Source organism: Oncorhynchus masou, chromosome 2 (genome assembly GCF_036934945.1).
Source record: "Oncorhynchus masou masou isolate Uvic2021 chromosome 2, UVic_Omas_1.1, whole genome shotgun sequence".
NCBI classification, from domain to species: Eukaryota; Metazoa; Chordata; class Actinopteri; order Salmoniformes; family Salmonidae; genus Oncorhynchus; species Oncorhynchus masou.
Genome location: NC_088213.1, coordinates 46,191,356 through 46,216,536, shown reverse-complemented (window position 1 = coordinate 46,216,536; position 25,181 = coordinate 46,191,356). Strand labels below are relative to the sequence as shown.

At 44.3% G+C, this 25,181-nt stretch overlaps 1 protein-coding gene across 1 annotated transcript in view; it reads right to left on the bottom strand.

The window, feature by feature from the left end:
• The window catches only part of LOC135506019 (SH3 and multiple ankyrin repeat domains protein 2-like), a 162,682-nt gene that overhangs the window by 47,055 nt on the left and 90,446 nt on the right, over nt 1–25,181 (bottom strand). The window contains exons 14-15 of the mRNA XM_064925357.1: nt 22,472–22,554; nt 16,264–16,388 (exon numbers count right to left, since the gene is read on the bottom strand). Coding sequence (XP_064781429.1) covers nt 16,264–16,388; nt 22,472–22,554 — 208 coding nt within the window. The remainder of the gene's footprint in view (nt 1–16,263; nt 16,389–22,471; nt 22,555–25,181) is intronic.

The window sequence follows — 25,181 nt, the reverse complement described above, 5'->3', positions numbered from 1 at the left end:
AATGGATTTGAATCAATGCTTTATAACTCTTACAGATGTATATTTATTCATTAAAAATGCATCATATCAGGTACCAAAGCAAAGGCCATAGCTTCTGTAATGATATCAAGGTAATGAACTATCAGCCAACATTTAAATGATCTATAATAAAAGCACAGGTGGCTGCTGAGGGGAGAATGGCCCATAATAATGGCCAGAATGGAGCAAATGGAATGGCATCAAACACCTGGAAACCATTTGATGTATTTGGTACTATTCCACTCATTCCGCTCCAGCATTAACACAAGCCCGTTCTCCCCAATTAAGGTGCCCACAACCTCCTCTGAATAAAATGTGTAGTGATACACAACAAACAAGGTTTGGAATGATGTGAAATAACATTGGTCTACTCCGACCTTTATTTCCTTCCTCTGAGCCCAGGGTTTCAGACCTGACCAATAAGGTTCGATTCCCGCGCTCTCTGCCGATGACCGAGTGTCTCTCTGAAGCACATGCTCAGAAGGCTTCTCCCTCTTGCGTGCATCATTATCATCGGCATTATGCATGCGGGCACAATGCGCCGACCGTTGCCAGATGACCGTTGCCCTGCGTAACCTTTCTAAGTGGGAGTGCGGTGTTGCTGTATGAAAAAAAGGCAAGTACCATTTATTATTAAAGGGGTTGGGTTGACATTCTGTGTTTTTCATCTATGGTGTTTTCACAAATGTAACCCATTTAATCTCTCGCAATATGACAGCCATCCTAACGGTTTATTATTTTTCCAGGTTTTGACAGTGTGTGTTTCTGTGCCTTTTTGAAGAAGATGAAAGGAGTTCCCACAACAGCAATGTGTTCCTGCGGGATCTTGATTGTGTCTGTGAGAATAAATTATTTATGTGATACGATCGTATCCACTCCCGATGCTATTTTAAGAGTGTGTGTGTGTGTACTGTGTGTGAGTGTGTGCGCACGTGCAAGCATGCAAGCGTGTGTGTGACTCTCAACTGTCTGATATTCCCCGAGCGCTACAGTATTGATCTGTGTAATAGAAGGGTAGTGTAACTCACCACATTAAAACCACATCCCGCAACAACTAACAGTTACCCTGGGAGAGGTTAGTGGGCCAGAAGACCCTAGACCAGGAATGAGTTTCACAGAGATCAATACATTAGCCGGCTAACACTAATTTGAATATTAGTGAGGGTGTAACAAGTCTGGAATACCTGTACCATGCCCATTATAAGTTAATAGCCATGTAGGGAGGGGATGAAACACATCCAAACACAACCCTTTTCATGTCTGGCAATAAACAGCACAACATTTTTGTCAACATTAACGCAACTATGCCATTCCCGCAACCCAGGTTCAAACCTTTGTTGTCAAAACAACCAAGATGTGACCCAATGCTAAGAGCTAAATACTAGATTCACCTGATTATTTTCTTAATCTCTTGTGTGTGTGTGTGTGTGTGTGTGTGTGTGTGTGCGTGCGTGCGTGCGTGAGTTAGCCAGCTGTGGGACAACCTTTGTAGTTTCAATCTCCTCAGTAGTAGAGCTGCCTAAAGGCATGGAATGGCTCGCCGCTGCTCCAAGTGCACCCTGAGAAATGAAGAGAACCTGTGTTCATTTTACACCCCTGTGCTTCAGCAGGGAAGCTACAAGCCCGCCTGATTTTCCCTCTAAATGGCGAGCGCAGACACACATCCTGTGTCTCTTCGGACCATCTGTCTTGAGCTGGGACAGGCAGGAATTTTAAATGCTTTCTCCTGTTGATACTGTTTAAGTCATATTGTTTCTGTTTTTTTATACAGCATCTCCAACAGAATGTGAGCTTTAACAGAACTCTTGTCTAAAGAGTCCAATATGACCTAATGTAGCAAATACATTTCCTGGACTGTGCGTATCATTTAAGTCCTCAAACCTTACCCCTCGGTTGGTAAAAAAAAAAAAAACATTGTGTTGCAACTAAAACCCCATTTACACGGGACTTGTATTACTATAGAACGTCAGTTATGTAATTATTGTGCAAGTGTGTTTGTTTTTTCAGTGGGCAATTCAGTTGGGATTAGTTTTACCTTATTCAAAATTGTGACTCATTTTAGGAAACTAGGCGTATGTCGCGCATCACTACTTCACAGGAGAGCGATGTGAACGTAACAAAATAATGTAAATATATATTTATTTATTTTCGGCAGAAATGCCATATGGAACATGTGAACTTTCATGAGCCTTAATAACAAACTTGTATGCAATCTGTAAATATGAACCAAATTGTTAAATTACATGCCTAGTTGGTTTAGCCACGGAAGAAGTCAGGAACCTTCCTGCTAGCCATTATTGGCTGAGATAATGGATGGGCTGGACATGCCAAGAGATGAGTTTGAATTGGTCTGCCATGTAGCAAGCTTCTGTCTATAATAGGCTACTCAGTATGTGTAGGTAATCCTTTCTAATGCAGATTCTTTTCAAAGATAGCTCTTCACTTTCTGAAGGACAGTGGAATGCTTGGTGAAAGCAGAGTATGATAGCTTGGGAAATTGAGAAAATTCAGGTGTTTGATTGCAAATGCGGAGGGAGTCAAAAAGAGAACACAGAAGGCTGTTGTATAAAACATCTGCCTCCGGATTACATCTTCAAACTAAGGGCAACCATGGCATCCTTGACAGAGAGGGAGAAGCGTTCATCGATGTATACGGGTAAGAGAGCCTAGCTAGCTACATTTTCAGATATTACCCATTTATAAATTTGTCAGAAAGTTGTTTTCATTGCAAGATACAGTGTACTGTTAGCTAGCTAGCTAAGGTTAGCTGGCTGGCTGGCCCGCTAGCTGGCTGGCTAACGTTACGTGTATGATCTTTGTAGTAATACTATTTGTATCTCAGAGCCATTTGCATTGCTAGTTATAGCCTAATATTACATAGATAGGAAACACGAACCTAGTTGTTTAGCTTTAGCTACCTGTAGATTCATGAAGGGTGGTAACGTTATGAGTTGGGATTATGGTTCATTGTTTAGATAGCGAGCTACATGTTTAAACAAAAGACTCCACTATGCAAGTAACCATTTCACAGTACCGTTTACACCTCCTGTATCCTGTGCATGTGACAAATAAACGTTTTATTTTATTTGATATGGTGTGTGTTTACCAGAGACAGTAATGTGAAGAACAACATGATCTGCACCAAAGTCAAATATGGATGCAATGTTAGGCAAATGAGACCGTTCTAAAATTCTCTGGTAGAATGCCCTAGTTTTATTTCTTCACAATCTATTTTCTGTAATTAGCTAGCCATTAACCTGTAAGTAATAATGAATTACAACTGCATACAGACATGTTGATAGACGCAGTATAAACCAGCCTTTGGTCTTGAAATCTTTGGTTGTTTAGTACATGACCGTATTCACTGTTTAACACATGGCCTAGTGAATACTTAAAGAGATGGGCGGGGCTAAGGCGTAAGAGGGTGTGAACGATGCTGAATGGGTGTAGCTCTCTTGGCGGTGTACCAAAAAAGGGACATTTTCTCAAAAGTGGGGTTACCAGTTGATCAACTTCCAAAGCAGAATTACTTTCCTATTGTTCCTCAGCTGTAGTGTATGATATGCCATTTTCTAGCTCTGAGTCTCTACTTTTATCCATTGTAAGAAACACAATTTCAAATGCAGCTACATAAGACTGAATGGAGGTTGTTCTAGGCGTGGAGATTTTTCAACTTGTCTAGGGATAACTTAATATTGTCTTTCAGTTTGGAGAAAGTGTAAATAATATCAATAATAACTATGAACTGCATGCAGACATTTAATTAATTGACATATGTGTCAGTGTATAAATACATTGGCTCATTAACATTGGATTCATCTTTTAAAAGAGAACTAGGCACTGGAAAAGTTAATATATGACAAAGTGTGTCATATTGCCCCGTGAATGAGGCAATGGGCAAAAAACATAGCACTTAGATTTAAGCATCAAGTTGTTCCTATGTTATTATCCAAACTAGGTGCAGTGCCTGTTAAACTCTGTATATGCACCCCCCCATTGAATTGACAAATTTTTTTTTGTTAATACCAAAAATAACAATAAATTAATGCTAAAATGAATGTGTATATAGACTTCAGCATGCTTTTGTGGCACGGGCCAGAAGGTAAAGGGTTCGTTGACCACAACAGACGAGCTCACTCTCCCTGCCTGTGTCATTACACTACAATCAGAGCTAGCTGCAGACAATGATCAGCTAGGGGGAAATCAGATTCTCAACATTTTTATGCTATATTTCTAATTCTATAAAATATATGCAATGAATTTTCCACCAACATGTTCCTGTGCCAATGCTCCACACAATCAATAAGCAAAGCATAACTGCATACTGATTAGCGACTTCAGGCACTTCAACATAATGATTTGCGTTTTCAACATCACAATCAAAGAGTATGAAATTCTTGACAAACAGAAAATACATCCCTCCTTTCCCTGTACTTATTATCGAAGACTTGGCTTGACATTCTCTGAATGTCCTTAATCTTTTTGGTGTTGTGTAACAGATGCCTCTTTCCATTCATCAAATGCACCGTTTGAGTGGACAAACGTGCGCAGGTAGCCTACAGAAGACTTTGAAGTAGCCTAATCAGTTTAAAACATTGTCACGGGTTGTGTTAATGGCCAGATATTATGGGGCGTTTGGTGGTGTCAAGCAGAGACCCAATCAGTTCTTCAAAATCCATCTTCAGCTGTTCTGAGCTGCCCTTCATAATGTAATTGAATCCCACATGAACTATGCTAGACTCAATTTCCTGAAGCTCGTTTAAAATGTTCGGGAGCAGCTTATTGATTTCCTGTATTTGTGGTCTTGGGTAAGCACAGAGATTTTGCTCCAGGGACTGAGACATTTCTCACCACTGATCTGTCCAATACAATGGAGAAATCCGCCCATTCCTACATCACACACAATTCGTTAAACCTTTCACAGTCCCGCGAAAAGCAGCATAGCACATGCCCATTGCTCCCGGCGATAGGTTCCACAGCAGACAGTGGTCCGTCAGATCCAGAGAGAGGGAAAGGAGCCGAACTCAGCGACGAAGCCGCTGAGTTTGCTCCGAACCTCTCGCAGACACTTCAGCGGCGTCCAGCCTGAGCGGCGTCCAGCCACAGGAATTGAGAAGGAGAAAGTTCCAATTTGCATTTTCCCCAAAAGTTCGCAAAGCATTGAAATTTGCTTGCTAAGGATAGCTACCTCAGGATAGCTACCTGTCCTGGATAAGAGAGTAATAAACACAGCTTCTACAGTGCTGGAAACGTTTGTTAGCTATTCCAGGCGAAGTGGGCTAGTTAGTTGGTAGCAGGTGTTGACACAAACACTTATGAACAAACTAAAAATAAACAGAAATAAAACTTCGGAAACAACAGGCCAAAACAATAGGTCGCGAGCCGCGGGAGGTATCTGAGTTTGTGACAGGAGTTAAAAATGATTTAATGAAAACTATTTCATAAAAACAACAGACGGAGCGTAAACAGTAAACTGATTTATGTGGAATAATGTGGAAATTGAGCAAGTTGAAGTGACTAAACTGCTTAGAGTAACCCTGGATTGTAAATTGTCATTGTTGATACAACAATAGCTAAAATGGGGAATAGTCTGTCCATAATAAAGCGCTACATTGCCTTCTTAACAACACCATCAACATCAACAAGGCAGGTCCTACAGGCCCTAGTTTTGTCACACCGGGATTACTGTTCAGTCGTGTGGTCAGATGCCACAAAGAGGAACCATGGAATATTACAATTGGCTCAGAACCGGGCAGCACGGTTGGCCCTTAAATGTACACAGAGAACTAACATTAATAATATGCATGTTAAACTCTCATGGCTCAAAATGGAGGAGAGATCGACTTCATCACTACTTGTTTTTGTAAGAAGTGTTGACATGCTGAATGCACCGAGCTGTCTGTTTAAACTAGCAGCACACAGCTCGGACACCCACGCATACGCCACAAGACATGCCACCAGAGGTCTCTTCAGAATCCACATGATGACATGGAACTCTATTCCACATCAGGTAACCGATGGAAGCAGTAGAATCAGATCAACAGCAACAATTATAATACACCTTATGGATCAGAGGTGACTGTGAACAGACACACACACAGGTACAGACACAAGCATACGCACACATGTGCTAGCACACGCACTCTACACACATGTACATTGTAATATTGTTGTATGGTGGTATTATACATGTTCTATTGAAGATGTGTAGTGGTGAAATAATGTTATATGATGTAGTGTTTCATCTTTTGATTTATGTGTGATGTAAGTGCCTTAATGTGTTTGGACCCCAGGAAGAGTAGCTGCTGCCTAATAAATACAAATACAAAATCATATTCACAAAGTTGGTGTGAAGATGGGAAGGGGTATGTCTGTTATAAAAAGATGTCCTGTGTTTTTGACAAAAAAATCAACTGTACTAATTGTTCAGGTTCAGGTCTTGTCCCATCTTGACTACTGTCTGTAATATGGTCAATTGCAGCAAGGAAAGACCTAGCAAAGCTGCAGCTGGCTCAGAACAGAGCACACCATGTCCGTACCTGCACATACAGAACCAACATCAACAACATGCATGCCCGTCTTGAGGGCCGATGAGAGATTAACTGCTTCTCTTCTAGTTTGTATGAGAAATATTACTGTGAGGAAAATTCCAGATTGTTTGCATAATAAATAACATACAGCTCAGACATCTCCCACAAGACATGCCACCAGGGGTCTCTTCACAGTCCCAAAGAAATGTATATTTTAATTTTTACCTTTATTTAACCAGGCAAGTCAGTTAAGAACACATTCTTATTTTCAATGACGGCCTGGGAACAACAGGTTAGCTGCCTGTTCAGGGGCAGAACGACAGATTTGTACCTTGTCAGCTTGGGGGTTTGAACTCACAACCTTCCGGTTACTAGTCTAACGCTCTAACCACTAGGCTACCCTGCTGCCCCATATATACAGAGCCATGATCGAATGGAACTCCCATTTCTAATTATTCACGCAAAAAGCAAAATTCCCTTATTCAATTTTTTTATAAAACAACGTCTCATTGCGCAATAGGGACTGTGAAATGACACACACAAACACTCTAACGCACACAAACTACACACACATTACTCTCTAGTTGCATTGTTTGTATAATCGTTGCATTTGAAATTTGTGTGACTGTCCTAGTCCACCAGTGTTTTGTTACTTGTCACGTTTTATATTTTTGTGTGGACCCCAGGAAGAACAGCTGCTGCTTTCGGCAGAAGCTAATGGGAATCTGAATAAACAAATAAACTCTCCCACCATGTGAAAATTACTGACATGGCAGATTGAGAATTACGGTTGCTGTGTTTTGTGCTTGTGCATGTCATACATTATTACCTGACCTCCCACAGTAAAACTAATCCCAACCGAATAGGGCTATAGTGCCTCCGTCTAGCATTCTAAATCTCAAACATAGTCTGCTGAACACTGCATATCCATAGCTCTAAGTGGATGCAGGTTATAAGTTAACAGGTTCCAGCGCTGGCTATTCCAGACCCTCTAGCTATCATCACAATACTGCTTGTCAGAGAGAAAATTGGCCACTCACTCAGGCATAATTGGGTCAAGGGCAATGGTTGTAATCTCATCAATATCACTGAGCAGGCCTTAGTTTTGTCACACCGGGATTACTGTTCAGTCGTGTGGTCAGATGCCTGGGGTCTGTTGGGGACGCATGGTTGACTGCTATATTTGCAGGGAACTGAGCTAGCTGGCAAACGTAGCACGTTCACAGTGCAAGAACGTCACACAGCAAAGTGTTTATTAGCAATGCGCTAAAATGACGTAGACTAGCTTTACTGGTTTGTTGTAACTAAGTTGGGAAAGAGATAGTGTTATCAGTCCACTGGTAGAATTATGGTATAGTAAGAGACTTTGTACTTGTGTCAGCTGTGTTTGTGTGGCACTAGAGGAGGTCCGAGTTGACAGTAAAATGCTCAGAATATGCAGCAGTGGGGAAGAGATCTGACTGACGCACACACGCACACACACACGTACACACACACACCTGGGGGTTGAGGGTAGCAGCTGCCCTTGCATACATACAGTGGTCACACACAGCACTCTCCTGACCCGGGAGAGAGGAGCGTTATATTACAGTCTTCCTCCCCATTTCTCTATCTCTATTCAAACACACACAGGCAGAGAGATACAGTTAGAACATCTGTGTACCGTACTGTGCCATATTCAGTGTCCTGGACTGCTATGGGAGAATTAGAGTGGAAGAGAGAGAACGAGAGAGAACGAGAGAGAGAGCGAGAGAGAGAGAGAGAGGGGGGGGGGCTGCTACATTTGAGAAATGACAATGTAGTGTAGCAATCTGCTAACAATCTTTATCTGGGCTAACCACCACCATCTTACTTAGCCCTGTCAGCACCACTGCTGTGGCAGCCACTTTCAGTACAGTATACCCAAAATGCTTGGCTTGTATGGAGCGATTTCAGTGCCAACATAAATTGTATTTTAATTCCATAATTTAGAATTTGTATTACATCTAACCCTAACCACACTGCTAACCTATTGCCTAACCCTAACCTTAAATTAAAACCAAAAAGCAATGTCGACTTTGTGGCTGTGGTAACTAGTGGACACTGCTGCGCCTGTTGTTCACACATGTATATATCTATCCTCTCATTGGCTAGAATGAACCCCCCTGATCTTGCCTCCGCTCGACTGCCTTCCATTTTTTTATGAAGTGTATTTTCATTGTTCGAGCTGCCACTAGAGTATCCGATCAGTATAATGGCTAATCTGTGTCCAGATTCAAAATCAAAGACAACATCCTGGTACTTTGCCAGCCAGGAAAGCTAGTGGAGAACAGATGGAATCAAACGCTCTCTGTGGTTCACCGCTTCTGACGGTTTCTGAAGCCAATGTATTTTCTTCCTATGAATTTGGCTCTAGCGTTTGAACTGTTTTGGCTATAAGTTATGATGACCCCACTCCTAAAAGAGGAGACTCAGGACATGGACATCCTTTCTATTCCCCTCTATTATGATCACAGACCACATAGGACACGTGGGAAGGGAGTATGATACAAAAATAAAACGCAATTTGGCCCCGATAAGAATATACAAACGAAGAGCCCTGTCATAGCCTTTCCGCTCCCTATTGAATCTTGCTTTTGTGACCTCCTGGGTTTGAACTAGGTCTCCTGTATGTCCGAGGACTGTGTTAGCCAACTTAGCTGAAGCCTATATGGAGGTTAATGTAAGGGAAGACACACTGCTTGCTTAACGAGTACCGCTTCCCCCTGACTCAGTTCATAGCTGATCATAGTCTGCTGCTGGAAAAACACATGTGTAATGGCTTTACTCCCCCTGCTATATTGTGGATAAAGAGTTACCTGTCTAACATAAAACAGAGGGTGTTCTTTAATGGAAGCCTCTCTTACGATTGGCTCAGAACAGGGCAACACGGCTGGCCCTTAAATGTGCACGGAGAAGTAACATCAATGATATGCATGTCAATCTCTCACGGCTCAAATTGTTGACAAGTGTTGACAAACTGAATGCACCGAGCTGTCTGTCGTACACCCATACATACCCATTTACATTTACATTTAAGTCATTTAGCAGACACTCTTATCCAGAGCGACTTACAAATTCCACCCCACAAAACATGCCACCAGAGGTCTCTTAACAATTCACAAGTCCAGAACACACTTTCGGAGGCACACAGTACCACATAGAGCCATGACAACATGGAACTCTATTCCACATCAGGTAACTGATGCATGCAGTAGAATCAGATTTTTTAAAAACAGATAAAAGTACACCTTATGGAACAGGGGGTACTGTGAAGAGACACACACACAGACACACACATGCACACAAACTCTAGCACACGCACTCTACACACACGTACATTGTAATATTGTTGTATGGTGGTGTTATACATTTTGTATTGTAGATATGTAGTGGTGTAATAATGTACTGTATGATGGACTGTTCTATCTTTTGTTTTATGTGTGATGTAAGTGCTAATGGGGATCCCTAATAAATAGAAATACAAAAACAGAGGCTCAAACTCATGACCTCTGCCTCAGAAACACACATGGTCACCTTTCTAAAGCATTCCAACCCACCATGCTATTGAAAAATACCTTCTTCATATTGTGCGGGGAGGTGACTCTTTAGGCTGAGTGAGTTTCAAAGATCCACACCTGCTAGACTAATACAAATATTATGTCCAGCAAGTGTCACGGATCCCTCCGGAACTTTCATTACGCACACCTGGCCCATATTCCCAAGTGATTAGTAATTGGAAAGGGTGCCCTTAGTTTACCAGTGTCCTGTCGGTTATTATTACAATGTCCGTTGGTGCGTGTGTGTACCTGTGCTGTGTGTCTTGGTTTTTGTGCCATTGTGGATTGCGTAGATGATTACGGGTCTCATCCTGTGTGTTAATCATCGTGCGCTTATGTTATTTATTCGAGGTACTCCTCGCTCTTTTGTTTGGGTTTCAACCCTGTGTTTTGTATGCTGTTTGTTTGGTCTTTGTCCCCGTGACTTTACACGGCACGCCGTAATTTGGGTGTAATAAAAAACCCTATTACACATTCCTGCGCCTGTCTCCCGACCCCTTATACCAACGTGACAGCAAGGTTACTCAATAAAAGAGTGTGGTTTGGTGATCTATGCTTATGTCATGAGAACCTTTCCTGAGAGTGGAAGACATGCTAGTTTGACATCGTTTGAGTTAGAAATGTGTTACAGTTAGTTTCAAGTCTCCGGCAAGGGTACATTGGCTTCAGAAACCACCAGGAGTTTGTTTACCACAGACAGCATTTGATTCTTCTATCTGTTCTCCCCAAACGTTCCTGTCTGGCAAAGTAGCAGAATGTTGTCTCTGGTTTTGAATCTGAATTTGGAGAACTGCATTTGAAAACTGAATCTGAATACATCTGAGAAGTTGAATATTTGAAACTTTGATAAACATTCAATTATATTTTGTAAACTGGATTCACAGTCACTGAATACAATATCTACCATATCGAAAATGAATATATAAATATTGAATTTGAATAATTAATTATAAAAAATGAATCCAATATTCATTCAAATTAGCTTCACAGCCATTTAAGATGCCCATCAGCCATCAGCTAAGGGCACAGTAATGCAGCGCAGCCCACTCCATATAGAATCTCGATTTTGGGAGAGATTTGCCAAAAACTGGAGTGTCTGAGGAACAAGAGGTCAGACATAAACCGTGTTTTAACTGCAAGGAGTCTCGCCATTACAGACAGTCTAACAGGAGAGGAGAGGAGAGGAGAGGAGAGGAGAGGAGAGGAGAGGAGAGGAGAGGAGAGGAGAGGAGAGGAGAGGAGAGGAGAGGAGAGGAGAGGAGAGGAGAGGAGAGGAGAGGAGAGGAGGAGACCCCTCATCTCCAAATACAGCTTGGTGAACTCTGCAGCCTGTCACCTTTAATCTTTGACCCTGATAACAAAAGGGGCAAAGGCCACCTCAACAGAGACAAACAGTACAGACCAGAGACAAGTCATCCGACACTCTAACCCATCAGAAACAAAGTTCAATAACATTGGCAGAACACTTAGACAGATTTCCCGCTTTATCACGTCCAACAGTTACAGCCTGAGTGATTGATCCCTTCCACTCTGTCTCATCTCAATACAATTGAATCTACTTTATTGGTACGACAAGTGAAGAAAGGGTTATCGGAACATACATTACCAAAAAGCACATGATGAGAACAATTAAAACAGCAGAGACAACAACAATTAGTAATCATTGACAACAGTAAAAAATATGAGAAGAACCTGAAAAACGGTTGTCAAATTCATCTCCCTCTCTTTCGCTCTCTTTTAATACAACTCAGTAAGCAGTAAAGTCTTGAAATGAGTCCTTCTCCCTCCAACTATAGGATATTTCTGTACAACACCAGGGTTGCAAAGTCTTGATCTTCTATTTCCTCCATGGCCTGAAAAGGAGTTCCCTCAATACCAACTTTGCAGAATCATGACGAGTTAAACCATGACTAGTTCCTCTCACATCAAGTAAGACCAAGGATGCTGTACCCATTGGGCACAGACGTCAGTCGAATGTCTAGTTTGATTTACATTTGGTTGAGTTGTCAACTAAAGTGAATTCAACGTTTAAAAATAATAATAATAAAACATAACCATGTCATTGGATTTAGGTTAAAAGTTGGGTGAAAAAAATTCAACATTTATTTCACTTGGCAAGTCAGTTAAGAACACATTCTTATTTTCAATGACAGACGAGGAACAGTGGGTTAACTGCCTGTTCAGGGACAGAACGACAAATTTTACCTTGTCAGCTCAGGAATTTGATCTTGCAACCTTTCAGTTACTAGTCCAACACTCTCACCACTAGGCTACGACTTTTTGTAAATCACATCAGTTTTCCACGTTGTTGCAACATCATCACATTGATTGTTGGGTTTGAAATTATGTGGAAATAACATTGATTCAACCAGTTTTTGCCCAGTGGGTAAACTGTGTTTAAGATGCTGTAATAGAGAGATGAGGGGAAAGATAGGGGCAGTGTGTGTAACGGCTTATGAGAGAGGAGTGAGGGAGAGAGAGGAGATAGAGATGGAGGCAGAGAGAGAGGGAGAGATGCTCTATTTAGCAAGAGCCAAGACAAACCCCAACCACGTGCACTGTCACGCCCTGGTCTTAGTATTTTGTGTTTTCTTTATCTATTTGGTCAGGCCAGGGTGTGACATGGGGTTTTTGTATGTGTTGTGTTTTGTCTTGGGGTTTTTTCATAGGTATTGGGATTATATCTTAGTGGGGTGTTCTAGCTTAGTCTATGGCTGTCTGAAGTGGTTCTCAATCAGAGGCAGGTGTTTATCGTTGTCTCTAATTGGGAACCATATTTAGGCAGCCATATTCTTTGAGTGTTTCGTGGGTGTATGTCCTTATGTCCTTGTTTCTGTCGTGTGTTAGTTTGCACCAGTATAGGCTGTTTCGGTTTTCGTGTTACGTTTGTTGTTTTTGTATTGATTCGTGTTTTTCCTTGTTTCATTAAAATATGAATCACAATTGCCACGCCGCATTTTGGTCCGACTCTCCTTCACCTATAGAATACCGTGACAGAATCACCCACCACAGCAGGACCAAGCGGCGTGGTAACGAGCAGCAGCAGGAGCAGCGCAATAAGGATTTCTGGACTTGGGAGGAGATCCTTGACGGAGAAGGACCCTGGGCACAGCCTGGAGAATATCGCCGCCCCAAGGAAGAACTGGAGGCAGTGAAAGTGGAGAGGCGCTGGTATGAGGAGGCAGCACGGCGACACGGATGGAAGCCCGAGAGTCAGCCCCAAAAATGTATTGGGGGGTGGCTCACAGGGAGTATGGCGACGATATGGCGACGATATGGAGACCTACGCCAACTTCCTGTGCTTGCCGGGGGGCTAGAGAGACCGGGCAGGCACCGTGTTATGCTGTGGTGTGCACGGTGTCCCCAGTGCGGGTGCATAGCCCGGTGCGGTACATTCCAGCTCCGCGTAACGGCCGGGCTAGAGTGAGCGTCGAGCCAAATGCCATGAAGCCGGCTCTACGCATCTGGTCCCCAGTGCGTCTCCTTGGGCCGGCTTACATGGCACCAGCCTTTCGCACGGTGTCCCCGGTTCGCCTGCATAGCCCAGTGCGGGCTATTCCACCTCGCCGCACTGGCAGAGCGACCGGGAGTATTCAACCAGGTAAGGTTGGGCAGGCTCGGTGCTCAAGAGCTCCAGTGCGCCTGCACGGTCCGGTCTACACAGTACCACCTCCACGCACCAGCCCTCCGGTGGCAGCTCCCCGCACCAGGCTTCCTGTGCGTGTTTTCGGGCCAGTACCACCAGATACAGCACCATGCATCAGGCCTATAGTGCGCCTCGCCTCTCCAGCGCTGCCAGAGCGTTCCTCCTCTCCAGCACTGCCGGAGTCTACCGCCTGTTTAGCGCTGCCAAAGCCTTCCGCCTCTACAGCGCTGTCGGAGTCTCCCGCCTGTTTAGTGCTGCCAGAGCCTTCCTCCTCTACAGCGCTGCTGGAGTCTCGTGCCTGTTCAGCGCAGCCAGAGCTGCCAGTCTGCATGGAGCAGTCAGAGCTGCCAGTCTGAATGGAGCAGTCAGAGCTGCCAGTCTGCATGGAGCTGCCAGAGCTGCCAGTCTGCATGGAGCTGCCAGAGCTGCCAGAGCTGCCAGTCTGCATGGAGCTGCCAGAGCTGCCAGTCTGCAAGGAGCAGCCAGAGCTGCCAGTCTGCAAGAAGCCGCCAGAGCTGCCAGTCTGCAAGAAGCCGCCAGAGCCGCCAGTCTGCAAGAAGCCGCCAGAGTCGTCAGTCAGCATGGAGCAACCAGAGTCGTCAGTCATCATGGAGCAGCCAGAGCCGCCAGTCAGCATGGAGCAGCCAGAGCCGCCAGTCAGCATGGAGCAGCCAGAGCTGCCAGTCAGCATGGAGCAGCAAGAGCCGTCAGTCTGCCAGGATCCGCCAGTCAGCCAGACTCTTCCAGATCCGCCAGTCAGCCAGACTCTTCCAGATCCGCCAGTCAGCCAGGGTCTACCAGATCCGCCAGTCAGCCAGGATTCGCCAGCCAGGATCTGCCAGAACCGCCAGAGCTAACTACCTGCCTGAGCTTCCTCTCAGTGCTGAGCTTCCTCTCAGTGCTGAGCTTCCTCTCAGTGCTGAGCTACCCCTCAGTCCCGAGCTACCCCTCAGTCCCGAGCTACCCCTCAGTCCCGAGCTGCCCCTCAGTCCCGAGCTGCCCCTCAGTCCAGTGGGGTCCTTGGTGAGGACTACTAGGCCAAGGTCGGCGGCGAGGGTCGCCTATCGAAGGACGCGAGGAAGATGGACTAAGACTTTGTTAGAGTGGGGTCCACGTCCCGCGCCGGAGCCGCCACCGTGGACAGCCGCCCACCCGGACCCTCCCCTATGGGTTTTGGTGTGCGACCGGGAGTCCGCACCTTGAGGGAGGGGGGGAGGTTCTGTCACACCCTGGTCTTAGTATTTTGTGTTTTCTTTATCTATTTGGTCAGGCCAGTGTGTGACATGGGGTTTTTGTATGTGGTGTGTTTTTTCATAGGTGTTGGGATTATAGTTTAGTGGGGTGTTCTAGCTTAGTCTATGGCTGTCTGAAGTGGTTCTCAATCAGAGGCAGGTGTTTATCGTTGTCTCTGATTGGGAACCATATTTAGGCAGCCATATTCTTTGAGTGTTTCGTGGGTGATTGTCCTTATGTCCTTGTTTCTGTCGTGTGTTAGTTTGCACCAGTAGAGGCTGTTTCGGTTTTCGTGTTACGTTTGTTGTTTTCGTATTGATTTGTGTTTTTCCTTGTTTCATTAAAATATGAATCACAATAGCCACGCCGCATTTTGGTCCAACTCTCCTTCACCTATAGAAAACCGTGACATGCACTGGTTACAATTGCACTGTTTGCACTCGTTACACACACATACAGTATGCAACGCAGCCCAACAGGGATTCACAGCCATGTTCATAACAAAACCAATATCCCCAAAAAACAGAACACACAAACAGACCACAAAAAGTACAAAAACCAGTACTTCAGGTCTCAGGAAGGCCATGTTATTGTATGATGCTAGCCTAAGCTGGCTATCACTACCTGGGTGTAGCTTTTTCCCACCACATCCTTGGCTGTGACCCACCTAAAGCCTTTCACCACAAATAAACAAACCATTGCAACTGGACACAATCACATGTTCATCTGCCACCAGACAGGGGACTACCCTTGACTTAATGGTGGATCCTGACCCAGAGTTTGGGAATCACTGGTCTGATCCAAAAGCTCTCCGAAACTCAAAGCATTGGGCAGAAACAGGACAAGTGGTAACTATCTGGTATCAAAAGCTGCAAAGCCGGGCTATGTTGTAATAATCCCAAAGACACATTTAATTGTAACATTATTATTACATACTATACTGATCATACTAGCGTGTGCTTTTTAAATAAATACCAGGTAAATAGCAGTCTGTAAATTAAAGAGGGACCTAAGATCAAGATGAACCAAAAACTCAAGCGCCAAGATATCATCACCAGTCAGCTCTCACTCATCCCAAAATGGATCTCCACAACCAATCTCATTGCTTCTAGCAGCAGGAAGAAAGAACTCTGTTAGGGACAGGAAGTGAATAGTAGTATGATACACACAATCACACACAGTCGCACAATAACACACACACAGACACACAATGCACTCACTCTCACATAAAACTGCATACATGCACACACACACTTACCTCAATGAGGAAGTCCCCGGTCCTAAGCCCCGCCTGCCAGGCCACTCCTCCCTCATCCACCGACTCCAGGTATTGGAGGGCTGGGAAGGCAGGGGTGGGAGTAAACTCCTCGATGGGCGTGTCCGCTATGGGAGAGAAAGAGAGAGAGAGAGAAGGTAAGTGGGTCTCCTTATCCTGAACACCACACCCCTCCTCAACCTGGTGTCTATGGAGATCTAGCCCCATTCCAGATCCACACACACACACACACACACACACACACACACACACACACACACACACACACACACACACACACACACACACACACACACACACACACACGGCTTTATTTTAAACAGGGTTTAGCATTGACTTTGTGGTCAGCAGACAAACAAACAACCGACAGACGAGCAGGGATAATCCATTAATCACCAATAAAACCACAAAGGTCATTGCCAATTCAATAAGGTGGAAGGCTGCAGACACGGTGCTGTCATCAACACAGCCAGATTAGTTTTACTGCTGTCCTAATGTCTGTGTGTGTGTGACACAAGGTTTGCTTTGGTGATAGGGGCAGTAAGATCTCTTTCTCCCATCTCCTATACTGCTGTCTATTTCATCTCGCCCATCTCCCTCTCTTCACCCTTATCCCCTGTCACCCTCTCTCTCTTTCCCCTCTCCCACCTCTTCTCTTCTCCTCTCTTCCACCGGCCAGTGATATTCACATTGTGTCCTCGTGGCAGCCAGAAACCAATGGTGACAAGTGACACTTCTAATACATCATCCTTTTACTGTATGAGAGATGCTAGGCACTGTGTGTGTGCGCGTGTGTGTGCGCGCACATGCGTGTGCGTGTATGCGCCTGCATGTATGCGCAAGCATTCATTTGTGATTTTATGTGAGAGTCGGTGCATTGTTTCTGTGTGTGTGTTTTCGTGCAATTTTGTGTGTTTCCGTTGTGTGTGTTTGTGTGCATTAGAGAGTGTGTGTGAAGCACACAGTGCCAGAGGATAAAGAGGGCTGGCTCAGTTCCCTTGGGTGATGGCAGTGTCAGAACAACTCTAGTACATTCGGCTTGTTGTTTTTTAGGCTAAATTGTTCTCCTCCTCTCTCTGTCACTTTCTTCTTCTATCCCTGACTGCCCCCCCCCCTAAAAAACAAGGATGTCCAGACAGTATAAAATGTACCTCAAAAGTGCAGACCAATAAGAAAATGCCACCTCACAGCGTTTGACAGTGTGGATTAGGACATGGCTGTAATCATCATAGAAACCAAAACAGCCGCTCAGTGGGCTATTTTTAGACAGCATCAAATGGGTGGTGTAATATCAAATGATGTGTGGACAATCGCACTAATGTCCTGACAACATGTCCTACACGCAGGTTGATATTGATGTGTGAGTGTGTGTGCATTTGCGAGTTTGTGCACTAGAGTAGCGGTCTTCACAGATCCACCTGTATCCAAATACCCGATATCCAGATTTCTAAATAATGTCAAGGGTCTGGGTAGGATCTGCTATGATTGTTATGGGTATCGAGTATGTGTCATTTTGACTGACTTGTCCAGAAGGATCCATATAGATCCGAACGTGACTGCTGCAGTAGAGAGAGAGAGAGAACATTTTTATAATTTATCCTTCTGCTCTTTGCTTTTCACGAGAGTGGCGTGTGTAGCAATTGTTTGACAATCATAAGTCTTCAAAGTGGCAATAAGAGGCCTCTGTAAATTGATATAGAATCAGCTTGATCCCCTCTGTCGAAGATGCCTGTACTGTCTTTTTTTCTCTCAGTGATATTGTTAACAAATACGCCCTCATAAAGAAAATTTGAATTTATAACAGGTTCAGCCCCTGGTTCGACCGTGATCTTGCAGAGTTACTCCACCTCAAGAATTGCATTTGACGAAAGGCTTGGCACACGCATACTCATACTCGCATACTGGCTCTCGTTCAGGGAAATGAGAAATAAGTGCACTCAGGCTATCCGTGTCACGCCCTGGTCGTAGTATATTGTGTTTGTCTTTATTTACTTTGTCAGGCCGGGGTGTGACATGGGTTTAGTGTGGTATGTTTTGTCTTGGGGTGTTGTTAGGTGTTGGGTGTGTGGCTTAGTGGGGGTATCTAGCATAGTCTATGGCTGTCTGGAGTGGTTCTCAATCAGAGGCAGGTGTTTATCGTTGTCTCTGATTGGGAACCATATTTAGGCAGCCATATTCTTTGAGTATTTTGTGGGTGATTGTTCCTGTCTCTGTGTTTATTGTCACCAGATAGGCTGTACAGGTTTTCACACATTTATTGTTTTGTTTAGTTATTTCATGTCGAGTTCATTTTATTAAAGAACATGAATAACCACCACGCTGCATTTTGGTCCGCTTCTCCTTCGACAGACGAGAACCGTTACAATCCGGAAGGCCAAAGTTAGTTACTTTAAGGAGCAGTTCTCTCTCTGTGGGTCTAACCCCAAGAAGTTCTGGAAAACGATTAAAGACCTGGAGAATAAACCCTCCTCCTCACTGTTGCCCATGTCCCTTCAAGTTGATGTGGTTGTTCCTAACAAGAAGCACATGGCTGAGCTTTTAAAAATGTTTTACCCCCTTTTTCCTCCCCAATTTCATGGTATCCAATTGTTAGTAGTTACTGTCTTGTCTCATTGCTGCAAATCCCGTACGGACTCGGGAGAGGCGAAGGTCGAGAGCCATGCGTCCTCTGAAACACAACCCAACCAAGCCGCACTGCTTCTTAACACAGTGCGCATCCCAACCCAGAAGACAGCCGCACCAATGTGTCGGAGGAAACACTGTACACCTAGTCAGCGTGCACCACGCCTGACCCGCCACAGGAGTCGCTAGTTCGCGATGAGACAGGGATATCCCTGCCGGGCAAACCCTCCCTAACCCGGATGACACTGGGCCAATTATGTGGGCCTCCCAGTCGCGGCCGGCTGCGACAGAGCCTGGGCTCGAACCCAGAGTCTTTTTAATCACCACTTCATTAAGTCAGGATTCCTATTTGAGTAAGCCATGACTCCTTGCCTGTCCAACATTTCCTCATCTCCCAACCCTTCAAATGCGACAAGCCCCGATGCTCTTCCCTCTTTTTACCCTGCCCCGCTACATAGTTTCTCCCTGCAGGCGGTCACTAAGTCCGAGGTGCTAAAGGAGCTCCTTAAACCTGACCACAAAAAAACACCTGGGTCAGATGGTTAAGACCCAGTCCTCTTTAAGGTTGCTGCCCCTATAATCACCAAGCCTATCTCTGACCTTTTTAACCTGTCTCTCCTCTCTGGGGAGGTCCCCATTGCTTGGAAGGCAGCCACTGTTTGTCCTTTATTTATTTATTATTTATTGAATAAATAATTATAATTATTTATTTACTAATAATAATGTATTTATTTAAAGGGAGAGATCCAGCTGATCCTAACTGTTGCATTTGCCCGGTTTAACAAAAGTGTTGGAAAAACTCTTGATGTCTATAGTATTCTCTCGAGTATGCAATCTGGTTTTCGCTCAGGTTATGGATGTATCACTGCAACCTTAAATGTCCTCAATGATGTCAATGTTGTGCTGCTATTTTTATTGACTTGGCCAAAGCTTTTGATACGGTAGACCATTCCATTCTTGTGGGCCGGAGTATTGGTGTCTCTGAGGAGCTTTGGCCTGGTTTGCTTACTACCTCTCTCAAGGAGTGCAGTGTATAAAGTCAGAACATCTGCTGTCTCAGCCACTGCCTGTCACCAAGGCTGTACACCAAGGCTCGATCCTAGGCCCCACACTCTTATCAATTTACATCAACATCATAGCTCAGGCAGTAGGAAGCTCTCTCATCCATTTATATGCAGATGATACAGTCTTACACTTAGCTGGCCCCTCCCCGGATTTTGTGTTAAACGCTCTACAACAAAGCTTTCTTAGTGTCCAACAAGCTTTCTCTGCCCTTAAATGTGTTCTAAACACCTCCAAAACAAAGGTCATGTGGTTTGGTAAGATGCCCCTCTCCCCACAGGTGTGATTACTACCTCTGAGGGTTTAGAGCTTTAGGTAGTCATCTCATACAAGTACTTGGGAGTAATGCTAGATGGTACACTGTCCTTCTTTCAGCACATATCAACGTTTCAGGCTAAATTCAAATCTAGACTTGGTTTCCTCTATCGTAATCGCTACTTTTTCACCCCAGCTGCCAAACTAACCCTGATTCAGATGACTATCCTACCCATGCTAGATTATGGAGACTTCATTTATAAATCGGCAGGTAAGGGTGCTCTCAAGCTCCCCAATGCTCCTTATAGGACACATCACTGCACTCTATACTCTTCTGTAAACTGGTCATCTCTGTATACCCATCGTAAACACAGTGGTTGATGCTTATTTATAAAACCCTATTAGGCCTCACACCCCCCTATCTGAGATATCTACTGCAGCCCTCATCCTCCACATACAACACCCTTTCTGCCAGTCACATTCTGTTAAAGGTCCCCAAAGCACACACATCCCTAGGTCACTCGTCTTTTCAGTTCGCTGCAGCTAGCGTCTGGAACGACCTGCAACAAACACTCAAACTGGACAGTTTCATCTCAATCTCTTAATTCAAAGACTCAATCATGGACACTTTTACTGACAGTTGTGGCTGCTTTGCATGATGTATTGTTGTCTCTACCTTCTTGCCTTTTGTGCTATTGTCTGTGCCCAATAATGTTTGTACCCTGTTTTGTCCTGCTACCATGTTGTGCTGCTACCATGTTGTGTTGCTGCCATGTTGTGGTCATGTTGTGTTGCTATGTTGTTGTCTTAGGTATCTCTTCATGTAGTGTTGTTTCTCCTGCCATGATGTGTGTTTTGTCCTATATTTTTTATTAGATTTGTTTTTAAATGAAATAAAAAGGCCTCCGTATCCGCAGGAGGCCTTTTGCTTTTGGTAGGCCGTCATTGTAAATAATAATAATTTGTTCTTAACTGACTTGCCTAGTTAAATCAAGGTTAAATGAAAAATAACAAAATAAAAAATAGGCTACAGTCATAGAGCCTCCGTATGGGGCAAAAGTTAGGAGATATTAATCAATGAAAGATGCAATTAAAGTGGAATTAAAAGTTCAAGGAGAAGAATAGGCTACAATTACCAAGAGCCAACAGGTAGGCTGCTACTTTATATTCTGAATGGAGTTGTTGTTGTTTGTTACTGTGTAAGATGAGAAAGCGCTTACTTCCTCAATTTAGTCAGCGCTAGCTAGCTAGCAAGCTTAACTAGATTCAGTCAAGACAGGTACTCAGAATCATAATGGATGATAAATAACTTAGCTATGGCAGCTTTAGTAGTTAATTAGTTTAATATAGCGCATCGGCTTGCTTGGTTGCTGTCTCTCCCTCCCTCCTCCCTTGTCACTCACTCACTCACACTCAAAGTAGCCTACACACACAGCACGGCCCCTGCTATAGCCTCACCTCTCTCTACCCCCTCTTCCTTACACTTGATCAACTCTAGATAATAAAGAAGTTTAAAAATTGACTCTTCTACCGCTTCTCTCACTCGGATCGGGTCTGGATCCGACCAGGTCTATACGGAACAGATCTAGTTGTCCTCGGGTCCGTTCGGAACAGGTCTCTATATTTAAAAAACTAATTTATGCAAATCATGTCCAGATGGGAAAGCCCCAGGTCCATTTCGGAACAGATCCAACTATTTGGACCCATGAGGGCCTCTGTTCTAGAGAGGTGGACAGAGGTGCAGTTAGTCTTTGTGTGTGTGTGTGTGTGTGTGTGTGTAAGTGTGATTATGTTTTCTTTTTCAACATTCTATCCCTCTGTGTGTGTGTGTGTGTGTGTGTGTGTGTGTGTGTGTGTGTGTGTGTGTGTGTGTGTGTGTGTGTGTGTGTGTGTGTGTGTGTGTGTGTGTGTGTGTGTGTGTGTGTGTTTCTGCTTCAGTTATGATGGTGTCTGGCTGGCTAGACATTGACGCTCAGACAGACAGACAGACAGACAGACAGACAGACTCATATATACTCATAAGTCGTTTACATTATACAGTAGGCTACAGGCAACTGACATACAGAGTGGAGGGGTTCCTGTGGTTACTTCAGGTGGGAAATACAATGTTAATCTCTTTAAAGTTTTATCATATAGAGACATATAAGATACATAGGCTGTTATTATCGTGTTTAATGTGCAGTGCCTACATATACCGTAACCATGAGAAAGGGATATGGAGAAGGGGGGAGAGACCAGGGAAGCATCTTACCTTTGGCCCCTCGCAGCACGAAGCCGAAGCCTTCATTCTCCTTCTTGGTCAAGACCACCGTCTTCTCCTCGACCACGCAGTCGCTGTGGAGAAAATGCCGCGCAAAGCGCCCGTTATTACAGCCCATCATCCGCATCACGGCCACAGCCGCCCGCCCTGAGTGCAGGTTCATCGCCGTAAGCTACTCTGGGCAGCCCCCGAAGGAGGGGCTCCTTGCTTCGGCCCCTTTTAGCTCAAATGAAGTGCATGACAACGCTGGCAGTGGCAGTCCGGCGCCCGCATCTCCAGAAAAGCCGCCGCTCCTCTCCTCTGCGGCCGAAAACCACTCCGGGGAGCGACAAGCGGAGGCCGGAGATGGCGACGAAGTCGAAGCGTGACGTCGGATAGAAGCAGCATTACCGACTAAATAAATGATGATGAAAGCGTGGCTTGGCGCGGAGGAGGGGGGGAGAAAAGGAACGGATGGTGGCAGGCAGTTAGGAGTCCTGGGCGAGGAGTGCGCGCAACGAATGAGATAAGAGAAAGAGAGAAGGGAGAGCGTGACCAGCATGGCAGTGCGCGGGCACGAAAACAGGAGGCCATGCATGAGTGATTGACCCTTTCACTCGAGTCGAGAGGTGGGTGTCCTCCCACTCAATGGCGTGGGGTGGCGGTGGGTGACACAGAGAGGGATGCAGCCCGCATGCGCTTGCATTACATTTTTCATTAATGTAATGCAAGGCGACAGATGCGCCCAAGCAACGTGACGAGAGAAACGGAGAGGGAAGGAAAGATATTCAGGCAATTATGTTGCTTTCAGTTTCATTGCTGTGTTTAAAAAAAATCATGGATGGGGCTTTGATACAGTTTTTATAGATTTGATACAGTTTTTATAGATATTCATTTTTTTTGTTGAATCCTCTTTCCCCAGCCTGACTCCAAATGCGATTGGGCACAAAGGTGATAACTCAAACCTGTATGCTCATACCCCAAAAACAGAAGGTCACCACGTCAGTCACAGCCACATTCAATCAAGCTATTCAATTCTCAGACACATTTTCACCTCTATAACATCCAGAAAGAAAATAAAACATTTACAAGCAGCAATGATGTGGTCCAAGCAATACAGCCCCATCAACACCACAGTAGGCCTACCAGGCTACCAGTAATACTGCTATATACCCTTTACCTGCCACATCTGCAGCTTGAACCTTTCAGTCGATATACTTAAGGCACACAGACAGTGTGACTAGCGTGGCATGCTCATTTGCTAAAGTTTATCTGCCACGAGAGCTGGGATTAGTGGGGAATGAAAGGCACCTATTGAACTTTGACTTGGCAGTACACTTCTCACAACCTCCCTCATCTTATCCTTCTTTCACACCATGGCCACCTAATGTGTGTGTGTGTACTCTACCATAGCAAATGAGGGGGGGGGGGGGGGCAGTCAAATCCACCCAGACAGTGGATGAGATATGAGACATAATAAACAGGGATGGTGAGGGATGAGAGGAGAGATAGAGAGCTGCAACTGCCTTCCTAGCAACAGAGCAGAAAATGCAGAGTTGCCTTAGCAACACAATATGTTTTTTTTTAAAGGACAACATCCTGGTTATATTATTATTGTTATTATTATTATTGTTATAATAACACCACACTTTTATTTAAAAACGTTTATTCAAAACACCCAGTCACTTTAGCTTGTCAGGATAATCAGCAAAAACAACAAGACAATAAGATCACACATTGAAACAGCACACGAGGCTATCGCCCATGACCTGTCAAGACATGGAGTCAGGTGGTCAATGACATTAAATCGCACCGTTATCACCTGAAGCATCGCCGCTTTGTTGATTTAACCACGTCCCATGGTTTGACAGGGGAGAGTTTGCATGTTATCGATAGAGTCATCTTTATCCATCCACCAGAGTGACAATAACAGATGCAAGTGTCAAAACGTGGACAATGTGGGGCCAGAGGATAAACACACAATAAACTTCTGTGGGATATCAATGCATGGTAGTCCTGGTGATGTGACCACTGCACTAATTCAAATGTCTAACCACATGACTGGTATTGATTTGTAGGCTACGTGTGCCTTTTTTAAACAGATTTTTTAATTGATGTGGTTCTGTCTTTGAGCTGTTCTTGTTTATTAATGTTCTGTATTATGTCATGTTTCATGTTTTGTGTGGACCCCAGGAAGAGTATCTCCTGCTTTTGCAACAGCTAATGGGGATCCTAATAAAATAAATACCAAAATACCTGAATTGCCCTTTCCTGTTACAGGCAGAGACATTTATGTATAGGCTAGATATGTGTACATATGGATATACACTGAGTGTACAAAACATTACGGACACCTGCTCATTCCATGACATAGACTGACCAGGTGAATCCAGGTGAAAGCTATGATCCCTTATTGATGATACTTGTTCAATCCACTTTAATCAGTGTAGATGACTCATTATAAGGAAGGAGTTCCTAATGTTTGGTATACTCAGTGTATACAGCTATTTTTGGTTCCTTTTGTTTTTCCTCTTTCCTGTCCCTGGTGTTGACATTGTCAACAAATCTCAGAAAGATTCCTTCCTCTGCCGGTCATTTGGCGCCTTTTTCTCCCCCTGTGCCCGTCGGCCAGGAAATTTCTTGGCTCATGTAAAATTAAATCTCCTTCTGTCTGTTAAAAATCTATTATGAATCTTTAAAGAGCAAAAAGGGCCTTGGTGTC